This window comes from Parasteatoda tepidariorum, chromosome 3, assembly GCF_043381705.1.
Source record: "Parasteatoda tepidariorum isolate YZ-2023 chromosome 3, CAS_Ptep_4.0, whole genome shotgun sequence".
NCBI lineage: Eukaryota > Metazoa > Arthropoda > Arachnida > Araneae > Theridiidae > Parasteatoda > Parasteatoda tepidariorum.
Window position 1 is genome coordinate 55,328,497 of NC_092206.1, and position 19,467 is coordinate 55,347,963.

The 19,467-nt window shown below is 27.5% G+C and overlaps 1 protein-coding gene across 2 annotated transcripts in view; it reads left to right on the top strand.

Moving 5' to 3' along the window:
- Nucleotides 1-19,467, top strand: part of LOC107452400 (rough deal) — a 97,863-nt gene that overhangs the window by 11,382 nt on the left and 67,014 nt on the right. For both annotated transcript variants that reach the window (XM_043040514.2, XM_071178661.1), the window contains exons 6-14: nucleotides 1,816-1,850; nucleotides 3,804-3,980; nucleotides 5,772-5,829; nucleotides 7,068-7,135; nucleotides 9,227-9,342; nucleotides 10,910-11,060; nucleotides 11,143-11,189; nucleotides 13,877-13,936; nucleotides 18,871-18,946. In XM_043040514.2, coding sequence (XP_042896448.1) covers nucleotides 1,816-1,850; nucleotides 3,804-3,980; nucleotides 5,772-5,829; nucleotides 7,068-7,135; nucleotides 9,227-9,342; nucleotides 10,910-11,060; nucleotides 11,143-11,189; nucleotides 13,877-13,936; nucleotides 18,871-18,946 — 788 coding nt within the window. The remainder of the gene's footprint in view (nucleotides 1-1,815; nucleotides 1,851-3,803; nucleotides 3,981-5,771; nucleotides 5,830-7,067; nucleotides 7,136-9,226; nucleotides 9,343-10,909; nucleotides 11,061-11,142; nucleotides 11,190-13,876; nucleotides 13,937-18,870; nucleotides 18,947-19,467) is intronic.

Sequence of the window (19,467 nt, forward strand, 5' to 3'; positions counted from 1 at the left end):
CGAAGCTTTTTGGTTGTGATTGGTCAATTCATTTTCATGTGACGTCACAGTACCCTCCTCTTTGGATATTCATGGGCAAAATTCTGTATTCATGAAATTAAAATAGTTCTTCAATATTTTGATAACTGTCAATTAATGGCCTATTATATTTTGGAGAACTTCGTGAATTTATATTTCCCAGGCAAGATTGAGTTCTATTTTGGAAGATTAAAATTGCCACTCGAGTGTAGGAACGAAAATCAGTTTAGAACTGCTTTTGAGTCTTCGGCCCACGGACTATTGAGGCAGTGGGAGTTTCGGGGATTACACAAACAATTACTCGAGTCACAGCGGGTCGTTGCAGATGACTGACTAAGTCGCTAACTAACTGATCTTCGGGCGGCCTCGCTTGTATTTATACCTACCTGCAAGGATTGTTCGGGAATTGGATTTTTCCGGTTCTTTCCAGAAAACAGAACAATGAATCGAAAATGCGAGAGTGTCTGGAAGTTTCGAGCGAAGATGAGTCATCTGTTTAGGTCGGATGGATTTGTCCAGAATACTATTGTGTTTTGAATATCGCCGCAGGTAGTTTTTATGCGGGTCGTCACATTACGAAGTAAGAACGCGTTCAAACATTCTCACGACGGCACTCTTAAACGGGCCGGATTAGACCTTTCCGCTGGCCGGACTTGGCCCGCGGGCCGTAGTTTCCCCATCACTGCTCAAAAGTAACAAGAGATAATTTTTTTCTGCTTTTTTTAAAAATTATTCCATTTTTTTTCTTCTGAATTTCCTCCCAAAATATAAATTTTTTTAGGTTTTTTCTTACCTATGAAAACCTGATTTAAAATTACATTCACACTTTAAAATCTCACATTACAAGTTTTGCATTAACACTGCGTAAAAATCTCACATCTAGATTCATATTCACACGATCTAAAATTACACCTCACAATTCATTTTCAGATGATTTAAAAATCTCACATTGAGATTTATATTCACAAATTTTTTTAAATAAAATCCCTCACCGATATTCTTCATAAAATGTTAGTGATGTTCTTTTGTTCTTGCTTAAATTTCAGAAATTTTTTCTATTCCCTAAAATTTTTGTTGCATACTTAAATGCAAGCATTTTTGGAAATTGATTTTTAGTTTTNTACTTAAAAATCAATTTCCAAAAATGCTTGATTTTTAGTTTTTTTTTTTTTTGTTTTAACAAACTATGAATGAACAAAAGAAGCAATATTTATTACACTAATGTTTACACTATTTCTGGAAATTGAACTATGAATTTAAAAAAAAAAAAAAATGCTAGATGGCCTCTTTAAAAATGGAATAGAATATGAAATTTTTTTTTTTGCATTTCAGAAATTTTATACAGAACACTGGCAGACTTTGTGCTTGTATTAGTATACATCCGAAAATTCTGATCATGCTCATAAATTTTTTTTTATGGAAGAGTTAGTGTTTGAAAATAAAAGCTGAAGGCAGTTTTCTTTTTTTCCCCCTATTTGTTTCTCCATTTTAATATACATAGATTATTGCCTTAATTGAAAAACATGCATTATACTAATTAGTTTATATTTTGCATTTAGTTGTAAAAGTGTCATTTGTCTTTATTTACTTATGATAGACCATATTTGGTTCAGTATTTATGGACTTTTTAATTTTTTTTCTCCATTTATAATGAGATTAAAATTAAAGATCCACTGCTGAATATTTCATCTATTATGTATGAAATTTTCTCTGAATGTATTATTATTTCGTTTACTTTATTATTTTATTAAGTTTTCCTCTTTAACTTGAATTAATTTTAAGTGTATGATATTTCAGCCGTTGAAGAAAATGGTGTCTCTTCAAGAGAAAATGTAAGGATTTGTTTTTTCAAATTATTCATTAGTTTTATTTATTATTAATAATTACAAGTCATGCAGTTTAGTTGTATAGAATATGGTTACATTAGAAAAAAAACAAAAATAAACAAGCGTTTATGCATAAAATATATACATTTCTTAAGTTCATTTTTCTAAAGTTTTTTTGGATTTATCCTTATTTATTAAGACTAATGAATGTTTAAAATTTGTTCACTAATAGTGAGTGTGACATCCATTTTTTAATATTTGATATATATAATTTTTCATGTTTAAAAAAAAAATTTTTTTTTTGTTAATGGTATTTCAGATCTTGAACAATTTCTTATTGTTTGCAGTCCTTGTAAATGTTATTTAAATTGATTTTTCAATGGTTTATTATTGGGTTCAGGTCAGGTGAACTTTCAGTTTAATTTATAACTGGATTTTCTTGGAATATTGAAACTATTTTGTAGCTTTTGCTGTGTATATGTAAGTAAGGTCAGTCTGGCTGAAACATTATTCTTTCACGAGTAAATATTCTGTTCATGTTAAGCGGTAATTTTATAGTGTCTCATAGTTTTCAATGTTTTAATTACCTCACATAAATGCAATATCATACTTTCCTTACTAACAGAAAGATACCCAAATTACTCTTGAGCTTTCTCCAATTTGCTTACTATATTTTACAATGTGCTAGAAATATTCGTAAATGCTAGATATCCTTTTTCATTGGATCTCTGAACTTCTTTGTTCCAGGTTTGGTGGCTATTTGTAAATTGTAAGCAAATGTCTCCATGTTGCTTCTTTAACTTAAGTCTTGTAGCCATTTTAACATATGTGGAGAATAGTCTTATTTTTTACTCTGAGCTATGTGTACATGGGTAGGCATTAACTTTGAATGGACAGATGGCTTCATGATTTTAGAGAGTGAAGAGCTCCAGGAGTTTTGTCTGTTATTTTGATTGTCTACTTATCTTTGTATCTGTGTCTTCCTTATTAAATGTGTTTGTGAATGTCTGGTACTCGCTTTCCTTTTATTCAGACCTGCTATGAAAGCATCTAGTAGACGTTCACCCATTAAGTTAAATTTGGAACTGACCTCACACAAGAACTTGTTTAATATTTTTGCTGTTTTGTTTTTTTGTATCTCGCTGACCCAGATTTTGATCCAGGAACATCGCCTAAATTGAAAATTTGTCTGCTTAGTATTTTCTATCGTGCAATGCAAAATATCATGGTTTTCATATAATACTGTTTATAAATGTGACACTAACAAGGTAAATCTCACATTCTTAAATCTCATAATATTTAATTCCATACTATTATTGAATTTTAAAAAAGTATGCTTAATACATCTGGATCTCAAAATCTTGCAAGCATTTCTGACCATCCAATTCCGTAATTGAAATTCTCTCTGTGTCATTTTTAATCTATGTCATATTGTTTAGTCTTAAAAAATTATCAAAATCAGCAAGCGACTTGTTTTTGGAAAATTAACTCATACTAAATAACTTAAATTTGAAATAATGAGGCGTCAAATTGAAATTTTAAATGAGTGCCTTAAAGTTTTGGGACAACGTCAATTTAAAATTTTTTCTATACTGACTGTTTTTGATAGCTTAAAAATTTTTCTGTAATAATTAGTTTAATGTCCTAAAACCCTCTGAATATATATTTTAGTATTTTTATCAAAATATTTTTCAGCTGTAATAATTTATTTTAATTGGGGTACCTTAAAGTTAAATATTGTATTAAGTGTAGAAAATAGTGTATTAATAAATAATACTTAATTCATGGAAATCAAAAATTTGTTGTTGATTTAATTTTCCATAAAATATAATAAGACTTTATTTTTTAAACCTTATAATAATAAAAGAATGTTTTTATTTATTTAATACTCTATCTGCTTTATATATTTATCATTTATGTATTTACACAAATATGTTAATAGTGTTTTCCACCCTACAGAATATGCCATTCAAAGAATATGATTTAAAAACTCTGTACCCTGGTTATAAAACTTTTAGTGTTCTGCGGTTCTACCGGCATTCATTTCTTGTGGGCTTTGTTGGGTTATCAGCCAACCATGTTCCAGAATTCCCAGATTTTTTCAACATCGAAGATATGGTTGATGGTATTGTGGAGGTGAGCCATTCTATAGATTATAAAAATAATAGAAGTCAATATAGGTAAAAAAGTTTTGTTCTTATTTTTCAATTTGAGGTTGAAACAATTTCAATTTGCCATGAACAGTTTTGTTATTTCGTCTCATACTTTTTTCTGTCAATTAAAAAAAGCTTTTTTTTCACTTAAAAAAAACTTTTTTAATGCATATTTACATAAACTAGTAATTGCTAACTATAATTTATATATCTACTTATTTCTTATGTTTCCCTTTTTTTCTTTTTCTTTTTTCCCTTTAAGTTTAAATCAAATGAAAATAGAAATTAGCTTTTTAGTTTTCATTTATAAGATTTTTATGTTTGGAATGTTGTTTTAAAAAAGGATAACGCTCATCTAATAGTAGTAAAGTAAAACCTCTATTTTACTTTGTTCATTAACTCGCTTCATACATCATTTTCATCTGGAATAAAAATATTTGCCTTCATTTATAATGTTAAAGTATCCTCCGTTTTACGTTACCACTTTTGTGAAAATCCAACTTAATGTATTTTTTTCAGAAGAGGTCAAAACCATTTGTCCTCAATGACGGCTATCGCAATACTTTTTGCATGTTACAGTACAGAACCCGTTATCCGGAATTCAGAAAACCGGAAAACCAAAAAACCGGAATGAAATTCAATAAATTCCCCCTTCCCCCCATTTTTTTAAAAAAATGTTTTTTTCCTCATAACATTTTAGGATTTTTCTTTCTTTTTTGAAAGATGTTTAACTTACCATCATTTTGGAAATAATCATTAGTGTATTACTTCATTGTTTTTTCTTTTTAAGATTATTTCCAAATTTTAATTTTTTTTTAGTTGGGTTTTATAAAACAAAACTGCTTTTTGTAGCTATTCAGAAAACCGGAAAAATCAGTTATCCGGAATAGTGATGGTCCCGATTGTTCCGGATAATCGGTTCCCTACTGTATTTTAATAATTAATTTTTTCTTTGTAAGAGAGATTTGTTTCTTAGCTGTTTGAAGTGATCGGTGAGAAGGGGTCACCCACTGAATCAAAATCAGAAGGGTGGAGAAATGGCTATATTTTATGGTGAATTGTAATTTCATTGTTGTTCTGCACAACTTTCTTACTGTTGCTGTCAATTAGTTTCTAACCTTGCAAGTATTTTGATATGCCTTATTTTTATTTAAAAAAAAAATGCTTCAAACTGTAAAAAACAATTTAAAGTTAAAGATTATTTAAATAATAAATATTTTAAAATAATTTTCTTATTTTCAATAATTTTTTTTCATTTTAATGAAGTTAAGACATTTTGAGTTTAAATTTTTTAACATCAATGGCGTAAAATTTGAAGACTATTTTTGAAATATTTCTTAAAGACAACTAAGGAATCTTCTAGACTTCATCAGAACTTGCAACAGATCTTTTAAGTGTGCAGGTTAATAATTGTTATCGGATGTTTGGATTTTATGACTAAACTCGAGTAATACAGTGCTACTTGAGCCAGCCAAATACTATTGTTCGATCTTTGGTGTGGGATCTTTGTTCTATAGATTTTTCATGAAATACATATGTATTAACATGTTTTTGGATTTTAATGTCTGATCTTTTCAGTTTTCATTAAATTTAATAGACTGCTTTTTAGCTTTGTTGTTTTCTATACCTTTCAATGAAGATTTTTTTTTCACTTTTTGAATCACTTAGTTCTAATGCGATTTAATTTTCTGCTTTTCTGTACATAAAATATTATTCGTTTTTGGTGCAGTATTGCAATTTCTGTCAATGCATTAATGTTTGTTTATTGTTTTAGCCTAGTTGGGAACACAATCCAAAGAATTTGAATCTTCCCAAGATTTTTGATTTGAGTGGTGAGATTGTTTCTGAAATTCAATAATATTAAAAATTTTAAATAACAATTTAACTAAAGTGGGATAAAATAATAATTTTTAATAAATTGTTTTAGTTTGAGGATAATTTGCTCATTTGTGCTGCATATGATACATGGAAAGCAATTAATATTTTAGCTCACGAAAATAGATAAATAAAAAATGTAAAGTGTATCTATTCCTGAAGTAGCTTTGTATTTAAAAGGAATGTATAAAGAATTGTTAATCTTATTTATATAAAAAAAAACTTAAACTGTTTAACAAGTTTTCTGATTGTTATATAGTTTAAAGAGTTTTTTACGCATTTGATGTGTATACTACTATCGTACTAAATCTATGTTTAATTATCGATGTTAAAGTAAAAAGTTGGAATTTTAGTACAAATAAGTTTCTTTTAAAGTTCTTTATGTAAGAATATTGATAATAATTCTGTAATACCTTCAAATAAATATATATATTTTCTATTAATCCTTAAAATATTTTGACTCACATTATCAATATTAAAGCTGGTTTGTAATTTCTTTTTATTTGGTAGGTATTAGTTTTTTTTTCTCATGCCACCTATCAATATAGCATATTTTCTTGCAGTTAATAGCCTGTAACTGTTAAATTTGTATTTTCTATAATCATTTTTATAAATAATTTTAACTGAAATGAGCATAAATAAGTTGCATCTATTCAATCGCCCAAGAAATATACAGTTATGATACTTTCTGTTAAATTTATAAATTTGAGTGAAAGTATCTTTTAATCCTGAACAATTGTAATCGATTTAATATATTAAGATGCCAAAATGAAAATTTATAATATTTTTCTTTCAATATGTGTTTATCAAGTCTCCTTTCTTTTATCATTAGAGATCAGTATCTTGTAAAAAAAATATTGTTTATTTTCATCTTTTATGTATGGCGTATTATGTCAGGTCTGTCAAACAAATAAAATAATTGGCTTTTTTTTTATTCCTTTAAAGTAGTTCTCTAATATAATTTTAAAGGAACTTTATTATTCTCTCTGAAACTTTTTTCTCTAAAAAACTTTTTCTTAAAGAGAACCTGAATATGAATATATACCTTAAATATATTTTTGTTTAAATATTTAGATTAAGCGAACAATATATTACTCTTTCAAGAATAATTTTTTAATGAATTCTCTTAAAAAAGATATTTTTGTGCAATAAAGTGTTTTAATATTTTCCATATTTTCAATCTGATTTTTTTAAGGTATCAAATGCAAACAAAAGGCAGTAAATAGTAGAGATGGGAGATATATTTTCCTTCTTCATGGAAAGGTAATTTTATTCATATATGATTTTATAATCTTCAAAATGAAACTATTAAGTGATTTAAATCTGATTTGTCTTATCTGTAAGTTGTAATCTTTTGTAAATCGTTTTAATAAGATTGATTCATATTTATTGCTTCAAGATTAGTTTTAAGGCAATTTTCAACGTAATAAAGTATTAATAAATAATAAATAAATAATGAATACCTATCTTGAATGTTCAATCAAATCAATAAATGGCTAAAGATGTTTCCTTACTTTATTATTATAAAAAGAATTTGAAAGTTTTAGAAACAAAATTTTTTTATTGTTACTGACTATTTCTTTACAAAGACTATTCAATGTAAACAAGTCATGCATGATGAGATGCAATCTTTTTATGGCGGAATAAAACTGTATAAGCTTGTAACAAAGAGTTTTTTAATGAATTTGCTTTGATTGGAGTTACCTTAACTTGATAATTTTTTTTTACCTTATTGTACATATTTTAATCTTCATTTTATGTTAAAATTGCAAAAATTTGAAAAATAGTGCTTATATGTAATGTTTATTACTTATTTTTTAAATTATACGTAGCTTGCTATACTCATGAGTGTAAAAAAAAACAAAAAAATACAGCCAAATTTTATTCGGTTATGATATTTTTGTACTTCGTAAATGTAGTTTTCATTGCACATACCATTTTTAAAGAATAATTTTTTTTTTACAAAATGGTGATTTTATGAACAAAAGTTTGGGATTATTCAAAACCAGCCAACCCAATTGAAAAAAAAACCCTCTGTGGAACATAAACTATATTTATTATGAATGTTGTGTCAAAATTAACAGTATATCGGTTGAAAATTGTACTAGTTTGAAAATTTGTACTAGCTTGAAAATTTGTACTAGCTAGAAAATTGTACAGCAAATAAGCGAAATAATTTTAGAGTAAATTGTGTTTAAAAGTTTTGGATGAGATGACAAAAGTAAGATTTTAGGAATTAAAATATATTATTTTCTTTTTACCTTTTTTTTAAAATTTGTTATTTTTTATAGCTTTGAGTCAATCTTTTATTTTCTTTTATGGATAACTTCGTTTTTCTCCCATTATCTTTGTTTGGTGTTGAATTACCGTTTGGCGAGATTGTATTGCGCCAGCCATCGTTCATCATAATGTAACCTTTTGAACTACTCACTCTTGTTCTTGTTGATTGAATTGTTAAGAGCGTATGGTCGTTCTCTAATGCAAGTTCATGCGTGAACTAATTAATTACATTTGTTAAATAAATATTTGTTAATTATTATACAGTAAACATTACCTTCAATTTTAACTATTGAGCTAATACAGGACCGTACAATCTTTTTTATATAACTAAAAATCAACAGCCCTAAATAAAACTTCTTTTATCATTCTTATTGGGAGGTGATATTTTTTCAGTAAATATGATAATATGAAAAGCTGGTCCCGCAGTGGACTGATCGTTAAGACACGGTTCTCAGCAGATCACCGAAGTCAAGCCCGCTCAGGTCATTGGGCTATCAAAGCAGGGGTGCCATCCCCTCCGCAGAGGGTCAAAATTGTGATGGCATGTCTTCGGATCATCCTCCGGGATGTTTCCCAGACCGTTGCCAATAGTCCATTGTGCAGCTCTAGTGCGACGTAAATTAACAACAACAACAATATGAAAAGCTGAAGTTTGAAACATTAAAAATTATATTTTCAATATATCTTCTCTCGAATTTTTTTCACACTTAGCAATTTGATTTTTTTTTTAAATTCACTGATCTATAATAATTACTTGGGACAACTATTCTTTTTTTCCCCCTCCTTTTATGTAATTACTTTCTAATTTGTACATATTGTTAAATTTTAATTTTTCCTTTTTACTAAGGCATAGAAACTTTTCATAAAAATAAGGTTGCATTAAAAATTAAGATCTTTGGATACTAGATATGCAAAAAGTATTGATACTAGAATCAATACTTTTTGCATATTTAGAATTTGCTGATTCCTGTGCATTCCGGATAGTTGAACATTAGCTGTAAAACTTTACAAAATTAATGATTTATCTTATTATTTTGATTGAGAAATATGTTAATAAAATTATTTTATTTTTAGTGTAGTTTAACAGTTATTTGTGCGTATACTGAACTTATATTGTCAACATGGAGAATTGAAACTGAAGACAAAGCAATAGAAGATTTTACATTGCATGAGTCATTCAATCAAAACAGGTACACGTGAGAAAATTATTTTGTTACAGAAATGTGAATGTTTGACTCTTGGTCTTATCAGATTGGTTTTCAAATTAATGTTTAAACAAAATAGTTTGTCTAATTTCAAATATGCTTATTTCATTTTGTTTTTGTTTAATATTCAAGCTTTAATACTTAATTTTAAATATATTAAGGGATTTCATTTAGTGAGATTACCTCTTATTTTCATATATTATATATTCAGTATATGACTGCAAGGTTGGCATAATTTTAATCACTTGATTCAAATCAATTATTATTTCATTATTATTATTTCAATTATTATTATTTTTTTAAAGCTTAAATGTTAGTTTAAGAAAATGTTTTATCCAATATAGTTTATAAATGTTTTTAAGGTTGTGATTGTTATTATTATTATTTAAGTTTGATTTCATTGAGGGTGAAAGTTTTATCTGGTGAAATAATGAAAAAAAAAAAAAAAAAAAAAAAATTTTTAAAAAAGAAAAAAGAAAAGGTGTGGTTAAAGTGGCATTAAACTTTAAAATTACAATTTTTCATTAGATGCATGTGAAATAATTTTCTGTTTGAATATGTTTTGGTTATAACAATTAAGTTTATTTAAATATTAAATATGTACTCATTGTATATAAGTAATGAAATTATATACAATAACTACTTATATTACAATAAGTACAATTTGTAAGGATGTTTAGCCTGAATAAAAATTAGGACTATTCATTCTGTGGTTAGTAATTAAATCATAATTTTAACCATTTTGGTTGAAAATATAAAATATTAAATATTTTAATTATTATACTTTATTTGAATTAAGTATTATTATAAATATAACTCATCAAAGTTCTGATAGGTGAATTAAAAAAATTTTAACTTAAAAACAAATTTTTTTTCCCTTCCCTTTTCGTGAAATGATTTTTGAGTGATTTAACATCTCCACCAATACCAATCATGGGATGGAGGGACCCTCCAAGACTTTAAGTCATTGTTTTCCTGCTGGAGTAAAGCTCGTCAAAAGTCAATGAGGCAACTGAATACAATGACTCAACCGAGCCCTGCTTTGCCAAGTCGTCAGCGACCCCCTCACGTCCTACTGACTGCCTCAACGAGGCTAGAGGGTGACACTGGGCGAAGTACATCGGAAGATTTTCTCCTGGCAGGTCCACCCTAGGTGTGAAGGTCAGACCAATTTGCCCTGCTAAAGTCAGTAGGCATGGGAGCCAAGTCAGGCTGCTACCCTTTGGGCGCTCCTTAAAAAGTAGATGCACAACCCCCTACCCTATCATGAGCTCTGCTTTAAAAAATGTTTGATTGTAATTATTATTACATTGTGTTGTAAATCTAAGACAACATAGCCAACCAATTGGACTTTTTTTACTTTTTTAAAACATGAGTTTTGGTGCCCTGTCTCATATTATTTGTGAGGTAGGTTACATTATTTGAGACTAGATTCTAATTTGAAAACCTGTTAACTTCTTTATTGTATTTTATTATTAATTCCTATTTTTGCACAAATTTTCTTCTTATGTAATCCTCTGTTATGCCCTAATGTGTTTTTATTTTATTTTAGTTTTGTACATGGTTGTAAGGTTGGCTTACTAGTTGCATCACGAATAACACATAATTATAAGTTTGAAATCAGGAATTATCCATCATTTGAAACAATTTATAGTGTAGAACTTTCTAATTATGTGCAATTAGTAGATAATATGCCAAATCAAGTACGATATCTTTTCATTTTTATATTGTACTATTTAGATTTCATAAAAATTTTTGTTTATGGACTTTAACGAAATATTTCAGGACTGTTGGTACATTTTTGATGCTACTGTGTCTTCAGATGAAACTGAGTAAGTAGTAAAATCTAGATCCATTTTTCTTTTATACTTTTTATTTTTATTTGGATGTAATAACATATCTTAAAGTATATAGAATATATAATTATCATTGACAGACATTAATACTTATGCAGTTTGTATGAATAATAAATATTAATTGCTAAAATGTAAATAAATGAACTGTAGTAACTAAATATGATAATGTTGCAGGTATTATCAATAATAAAGATTTTGAATTCCAGAAAGTCTGATCTTTAGTGACAACAAAAAATATAAAATATGAGAATATCACATATTTTGGTAGCGAAAATGATCAAATATATATTGTTAATTCATATGAACTTGATTTGGGTAGTGAAAATATCGTCCAGTATTGGTGGCAAAAAAAAAAGTTTATTGTATTGCCATATTAGTCCTGTTTATGACATTTTAAAAGATCATTGAAAATTATGCATATAATAATTTTTCCACTACTATGTAGCAATTCTTTTTTTTTTTTTTTTTTTACATTAATTTCCTTATTTGGGCACAAAATAATTTTTTTTCAAAATTGTAATTGTTATTTGAAACTTTACAATGAAACAAAGTGCCACTTGTCAGCTAGCTAATCTCACTTATGAATGAAAGTGCTTTCTGTGAAATAGAATTTTTTTGTCTTGTCTTTATGGATATAAATTGTCCTTATGGATATAGATTAAAAATATTACAAAGAAAAGTGTTTGATGTACTAAATTTTAGACAAATCTATTAGGAGAAACTTATTAAAAAAGTGGTTGTGATGGTGTTAATATTTATAGCCAGAAAATCACTCTAGCACTGAAAAGGATCAGTTTTTCTTTTCCTATTAATTTAGATGAAAGTTTACTTTGTAAAAAATGTAGTTCTCAAGTTTAATACATTTATACCTAAAATGTAATTGATTNAAAAAAAAAAAAAAAAAAAAAAAAAAAAAAAAAAAAAAAGCTTTTATAACTCTCATTAAATTTGGAGTTATTTTTTTTTTTTTTTGCAGAAAATCGAATCTTAATCCTGGAGTTCTTTAGTTACTCAGAAATAATAATAAAAATTAAATAAATAAAAGTGACATGTTCCTTTTTGAAATATAAATACTTTTCTTATTTAAATAATTTTCTTACATAAATAATTTAAGAACATGATATATTTTCATAAAAAATTGAAAGATTTACTGTATATCTTGGTGCATAAGTCTAGGCCCTATTTTTGTTTACGAGATAGCAAATTTTTGATATGTCTGGTGTATAATTTAATTACTAAGAAAACTAAATGTAAAAAATTCTAAAATTAAAAAACGAAAAAAAAAAGTTAAGAAAACAAAATTTTCTAAAGTTTAAAACAATTAACATTGTTCTTTATTAATATTGCCCTCAAATCATATTAGATAAGTAGCAAAATGTTGATTCAAATGTTTTTGTAAATTCTTTTAAAACATGTGGTATTTTAAATTCTTTTTATAAGGGTGAAGACAATTTATTGTAGGACTTGACACACACAAAGATTAAGTAGAATCCATTGCATATTGGAATTCGTATTACACTCTGTTAACATTATTGAATCAGTCACAGGCAGTGTCTGGAATCTTTAAAATTATGTTATGTTTTAATTATTTATATTTATGTTATGTTTTAACAGTTGTAGTTGTGTTATATTTTTGAAAAACTCATGAATATTTGTCTTAATTTTTTTTCTCTCTTAATTTATTTTCTGAATGTATTTAAAGTAATTTTTTAGAAGTAATTTTAAATAATATTAAAGAAAATTGCAAATATTTTTTAGAAGCAATTTTGTAATTTAAATATATGTGTATATGTCATATATGTGTATATGTAAAGAAAATGATGTGAGAAAAGGCAATATTAGTTGTACATAGCTTATTAAAAATACTTTTTGAAAGGGGCAAATTAATACAGAGTTATTCATATCTATCTAATTTTTTTAATGCATTGATATTTCACGCTGAATGAATGTCCAAATTAATTACCAGCGTATAACTGGACCTTTTGATTTGTGTGCAGTTTTTGGGGGTTTGAAAAGCTGACCTATACATCGGGATATATGGTAATATATTTTACACAAAAAAATGTATAAATTAACCACTAATTAGGGAAATTTTTGTTTAAACCGAAGTGAATTTTAAAGGCAAATATTGCCTTTTATTTTGCTAGTGTATAGAAATATAGAAATAAATAACAACAAATAGAATTATTCTTAATTTATAATTTTGAATTTTTTCAGAAGTATGTATTTTATTTTTTTAAATTTTTTTCTATTTAAAAATGTGTGTTAATTAGAGACGGGGTGATACTTTAACTTCATTTGGATTGTCTTCCTTTTCAATAAAATATATTTTAAAATATATTGATATATTGATGACTTCAAATGTTATTTATCGGACCTTTATTGTTGTAGATTGTTTTTAACTTAAGTGAAAAAAAAAATATTTAGCATGAATGCCCTTTGCTCATATGCATTTTTAATAAAAACATGAAAAAGTAAGATAATGTACAGGAAAAATTTACATTGAATTTTATATTTAACTTACACAAAAAGTTATTCCAAGCATGTTTATTTGTAATATTTCTGTTTTTCAAAGTAGTATTTTTACAATAATTGTATGAATCTGTGTAATGTAATTGAATCATTTTCCTTCTAATTTTGTAATAAATTTCTCTCAATTTCAGCCAAAAATATGTCAATCAACCATCGATTAAAGCTATTTTTGAAGCTTCACCTGAATCAAGGTATTTAACTTTTTAATGTAATATTACAATAACATTTGTATCACCTAGTTATTACCTAGTGTTTCTCAAATACTTTCATTAAAATGAACATTAAACTTCTGTTTAAAGCAAATATTGCAAAAATTACAAAAGACCAGTGTTATTTACAAACATTGCTCTCTCTCTCTCATTTTTTTTTGAAAAATCACGATAACCGTAATCAGAGCAATTAAAAAACTCTTAAACTGAATTTCAGAGAAGTTTTCACAAAATTTATTTCTCAGTAAACTACTTAAATTGCAAAGTGCTGAACATGAATTGTTTGAAATTTTAGTGCATACTGTAGCATCTTTTTGCATGTGACAAACTATTTTTAAATTTTTTTTTTAAATAGGGTTTAAATAATTATTTTTCTCAATACCTAGAATTATTTTCTAGGTATTGAGATAAAATAAGATTAAATCTAATTTTAACCTTATTTTATCTCAATACCTACCATATAAAGAACCTAAAATTTGTCCTTCATCAACTTTCAACTATCATAATTTATCGCTAGAGAAAACTTTCGATTTAAACTTATAAACCACGTGACAACAAATCAAAATGTACCACAGGTGGTTTATTTGGTACTAGGTGATCTGCATTTTTTTCCCTCACCATTTTTTTTCTATTTATTTTTTTAAATGATCTTATTTTGTTGAAAAAAGGATGCAATAATGCTAAAAATAGGAATGTAAAATTTTTCACTGAAATTCCCATTTCAGTGAAAATAGGAAGTTACATCATATTTTACTAGGTTCATGTATAATAGCTTAGTTCCAAATTGAAATTTATCAGTGTGCTATTTTATTAAAGTATGGTTACAAAATAAATTATAAAAATTATTTTCTTATTGCAAGTAACACCTGATTGTATGCAAGACTTTTTTTTATGGTCGTTCAATTTATCTCTTCTAAAGAACTCTATAAATTAATGAACGATTATATAACTCCTTTCAATGCATGTTAAAAGTGTTCTGAATTATTATAACCCATGAATCAAGTTGCAATTTATTATGTTGAAAGGTGACATTGAAAAGCTTTTCTTCTAGAACTGTTATTATAATAAAATTTTTTTTAAAATTCCGGAAGTCTTACACAGTTGAAAAACTATTTTCAACTAAGCTAAGGTCAGGACTGAGTTAGAATAAATGTTTTAAAAAGGACTGGAGACATGGCCGAGCAATTAAGAAAGGAAGCATTTGGATGAAAAAAAATTATTTTGATGAGTCAGGTTTTGTTTTATTGATAATTGTTCAGATAAAATATTTCTGAAGCCCTGGATTGGTTAAACTGTGATAATGACAATTCCCACTATAAACAACTTAACTTAGTGAAACATTTAAATAAGTAAAACATTTCTTGAATCTGTTGTTTCTGATAGTGATGAAATAGTAGTACTATAATTCATGCTTGTGAATTATAGCTATCCTCAAGTAAAAGACATATTAACTAATTACGTTGTGTAATTTGAAAAACAGGAAGAAACTTTTGTTGTGACAACTCCCTTTATAATAGTTGCAACTTATTTTGTATTAATTGCAACTTTATATTAGTTGCAACTCATGCTTGTGAATTATAGCTATCTTCAAGTAAAAGACATATTAACTAATTACGTTGTGTAATTTGAAAAGCAGGAAGAAACTGCTGTGACAACTCCTTTTATAATGGCTGAAACTTATTTTGAGTAGTTTCAATTATAGTTAATTTCTTACTTTAAAATGAAAAGTTACTTTTTTTGAAATATGATTGCTCTAAAACAAAAAATAGCTCACGGTTTGTCAATCAAAAAGTAGACTAAGTTAAAATTTTAAATGTTGTACATTATTTGCTTTCGATAATTATAGTTTATGGTATTTTGAACTAAGAAATTTATAAAAATGATGCAATTAATATTTAAAAATTATGCTTATTTTGTGTGACAAATGTTTACTTATACTTTTTATACAGTGTGCCTAAAAAAATTGTTGTCACCCCAATGATTTCTGAACAGCAAGAAGTATAATCTTTGAAGTGGAGTATATTAAAGTTGCCAAGCTATACGCTAGAAACTGCCTACAGTGCCAACCAGTGGCAAAATTCAGAGTTAAAGTTCATATCTCAAAAACTCTATGAGGTATAGAGAAAAAGAGAATTTCAAAGTTGTTCAAGATCATTGATTTAGTGCAAGGAAACTCCTTCCTGATAGCAACAGTGAAAATAGAATATGCAAAATGCATATTTGTTTGGTTTAAAACTTCCTAAAATTGTCAAGCGACATAGTGCAGAAGAAAATGTCCCAATTTAGAGCATCCCTTATCAGTGGTAGTGTGCTTGATTACAATTTGAGAGGGCTCAAATTCAAGTATCAGCTGGTATATGCTCTCTTTGCAACTTGGATGCAGATTGTGCAATATCATTTAGTAACACTCATTTAATAAGGAAATAGCATGCATTTTGGTTGCATGCAAATAAATATGATATTTCATACCTCTGCAGCTAATATAAGTATAAGAGAAAGAGTTCTACAGGAATTCTATTTTGAAACTTGTAATCATGTTGATATTTTCTACAAATAAGTATTGGGGGACATACCAGGGAACATTACTTTTAAAAAGTAACGGGTAAAAGTGTAAGTACTTTAAGCAAGAGTAATGAGTACAAAGTTTTGACTTGAGAAAGTAATGAGTAATGATCTGGATGTACAAGTACAAAAAAGTAAAGATTTTAAAGTACATTTTGTGGAAATTAAAAATTCAAAGTAACCTTAAATTACATAAAAAAAATGTAAGGAAAAATATTTTTTCTTAATTTAAAATGCAATAAATTTTATTTTAAATGTATAAAATTTAAAATGCAGGAAAATGTTACAAAATTCATTGAAATTCACAATTGCAACGCTTAAATGCGCCATCTGGGGAGAAGACTAGTTCCATGTCTTGACCCTCCCCCTTCTCTTTCTTTCTTTCCCTTTTCTTAATATTTTTAGTATTTAACTGTCATAGATATTTTTTAAAATTTCCACTGTGTTAAAAGTTGCAAGTAGCGAAAGTAAAAGTATCGTTATGTATAATGGGCTAGGGTCACGGTAAATGTGGGCGTCAGTTGAAAGCGGCAAAGCAACTTTATCTTGTACGTTTTCCTGGAGGGTAGCAAAATGCCACATCCTTCATGGCTGGTTATTGTAAAGATAGTGAATTTATTCAGAGAATTGGGCAGTGCTGCTAGTAGACCTCCTTCAACTCTGCAGACCAAAACGAATAGGACATCATGTGCAATTAGAAGACTAATTAACATTTATCTTCGCATATCCTTATAGCAGCACAAGACAGATCAGTGAGTACTGTGGTCTCTGAAAAGCCACATTTGGACTTAGTTGAATGAACTAGGTGTTAATCCCTATTGGTCTACATCTGCTTAGGCACTAATGATAGGATATGTTTAAAGATGCTATGATTGGTGCAACTTTATCATGAACCACTTAGAAGTACTGCTAATGTTTCTTGCTGACATTTTATGGATGGATAGGGCCTGGCTTTTTGTGTAATATTATGTACAATAAGCAGAGCAACCAGTTCTGGATGTACCATAGTCCTAGATGTGCTATAGAAGTCCGACATGAAATAAGCTGCTCGATAAATGAATGGTGTTGAATTTTCAAAACCAGATTGATTGTCCCTGTATTTTACGAGAACACTTGAAGGGGATCCTGATACTTAGAATTTCTAAAGAATTTTATGTCTATTTTCTAGAGGATTTTCTGTTGAGTGATCCCTGGAATGTATGTTTCCAACACAATGGCTTCCCTCTGCATAGGGTATCAAGTGCCCAACAGTACATTTGGGATGCATTCCAGCAACAAGTCATCGGGTTACGATGGTTGCATAAAATGGCCTCCACATTCACCTGACCTGAATCCATTGGACTTTTTTCTGTGGGGTTACATCAAACAGCAAGTGTGTGTAATTACTCCATCAACACTGCAGGAGCTTCGTATTACGAAACTGTATTAAGAATGCTTGTGCCAGCATGTCACCTGCCATGTTATACCATGTGCAGCAGGATGAGCAGTCTTTTTGTCCATATGTGTATTGTTGTTAAAGGACACCATTTTGAGCGAGCCAGATGAAGCTTATTTCCATCAAGTGCAGTTTTGTTTATTGTAGTTATGATCCAACTATTGTACATTTTGTGCGTTTCATTTATATCATTTTTGGGCATAAGAAGTTTCTTTTTTTGTATTAAATTGAGGCTGTACAACTTTAAAATTTTTTTCTTGCGGTGTCTTGTATAACTTTGGTGATAAGACTGCTAACTCTGAGTGCTGCCAGGTGGAGCTGTAAGCAGTTTCCATGGGTAGCAAATGACAATTTTACTATGCCTAGACTTCACTTTTATCACTGTTGTTCTTACTGCTTAGAAATTATTGGTGTGATAATGGTATGTTTACTTTACATAGTTCATTACCTTATTATATTTTGTTATTATTGAGTGATGTTTGCTATGGTTTATATAAGTTCTTCTCATTTAATTTCTCTGCACTTTTGCCTTGGAAATTAAATATTTAATATAAAACTGTTGAAAGTATGTATCTATTCCTTAGTATCACTTAAATTTAATTTTGTATAATGTTACTATAGCCAGGACTTAACTTTCAATATCTGCCAAGATTGCAAACAATATGTATGAACTTATTATATTTTACCAAAACTCTTAAACTTCTATACTTCTTTCAAGTAATATATAATACTAAAAAATATATTGTTATTTTATCAAGAGTATAATTTGTCTGGTATAAATGTATAAAGTATAAAAATATATGTGTAATAATCTAAGTTTGGTAGTAAGTTAAGTAATTAGTCATTGAGTTTTTTTAAATTTTTTTTTTTTTTTATCGTTGAGGTTACTATAAGTAAAATGTTTATTTTTTCTTTCTAGACTTCATAATTTAGTAAACAAAAAACAATTTTCTGAAGCTGAAGAACTTGCGAAATCATCCAATCTGAATAGTGAAGTAAAAACACTTCTTATATGCTTTGTATTTTATCATTATGTGTCATGTTATGTGAAATTTGAAATTGTTAAACATATTTTATCGATTTATCTTGCATATTTATAAAGTTCTCAATTTATATAAATTATATATACCATTTCAGATTGAATTCTTTGGTGTTCCAAGTTGAAGTAAATAAACAAGACAAATAAATAAGCATAAGTTAGTAATTACAAGTGATTAGTATTTTTAAAAAAATTTCTAAATAGAAAGAACTCTTTAAAAATCTGCCATTTAGTATATTGCAATTTACTATTTATTTTTTGTTATAAAAGAGAGAAATCTATTTATTCTTGGAGAATTATCCTCAGTAGAAGACAATATAAACAGCATTGATAAATAATTAAAACTGAAATTTAAATGAGAATGGCTGCTGACATTGGGTTGAACTATGAAATGAAAATAGATCAAGTTTATTTTCTGATTTAGTGGCTATGAAATATTGATAAAGAGAATATTGACAAAGAAAATAGAGAAAAAAA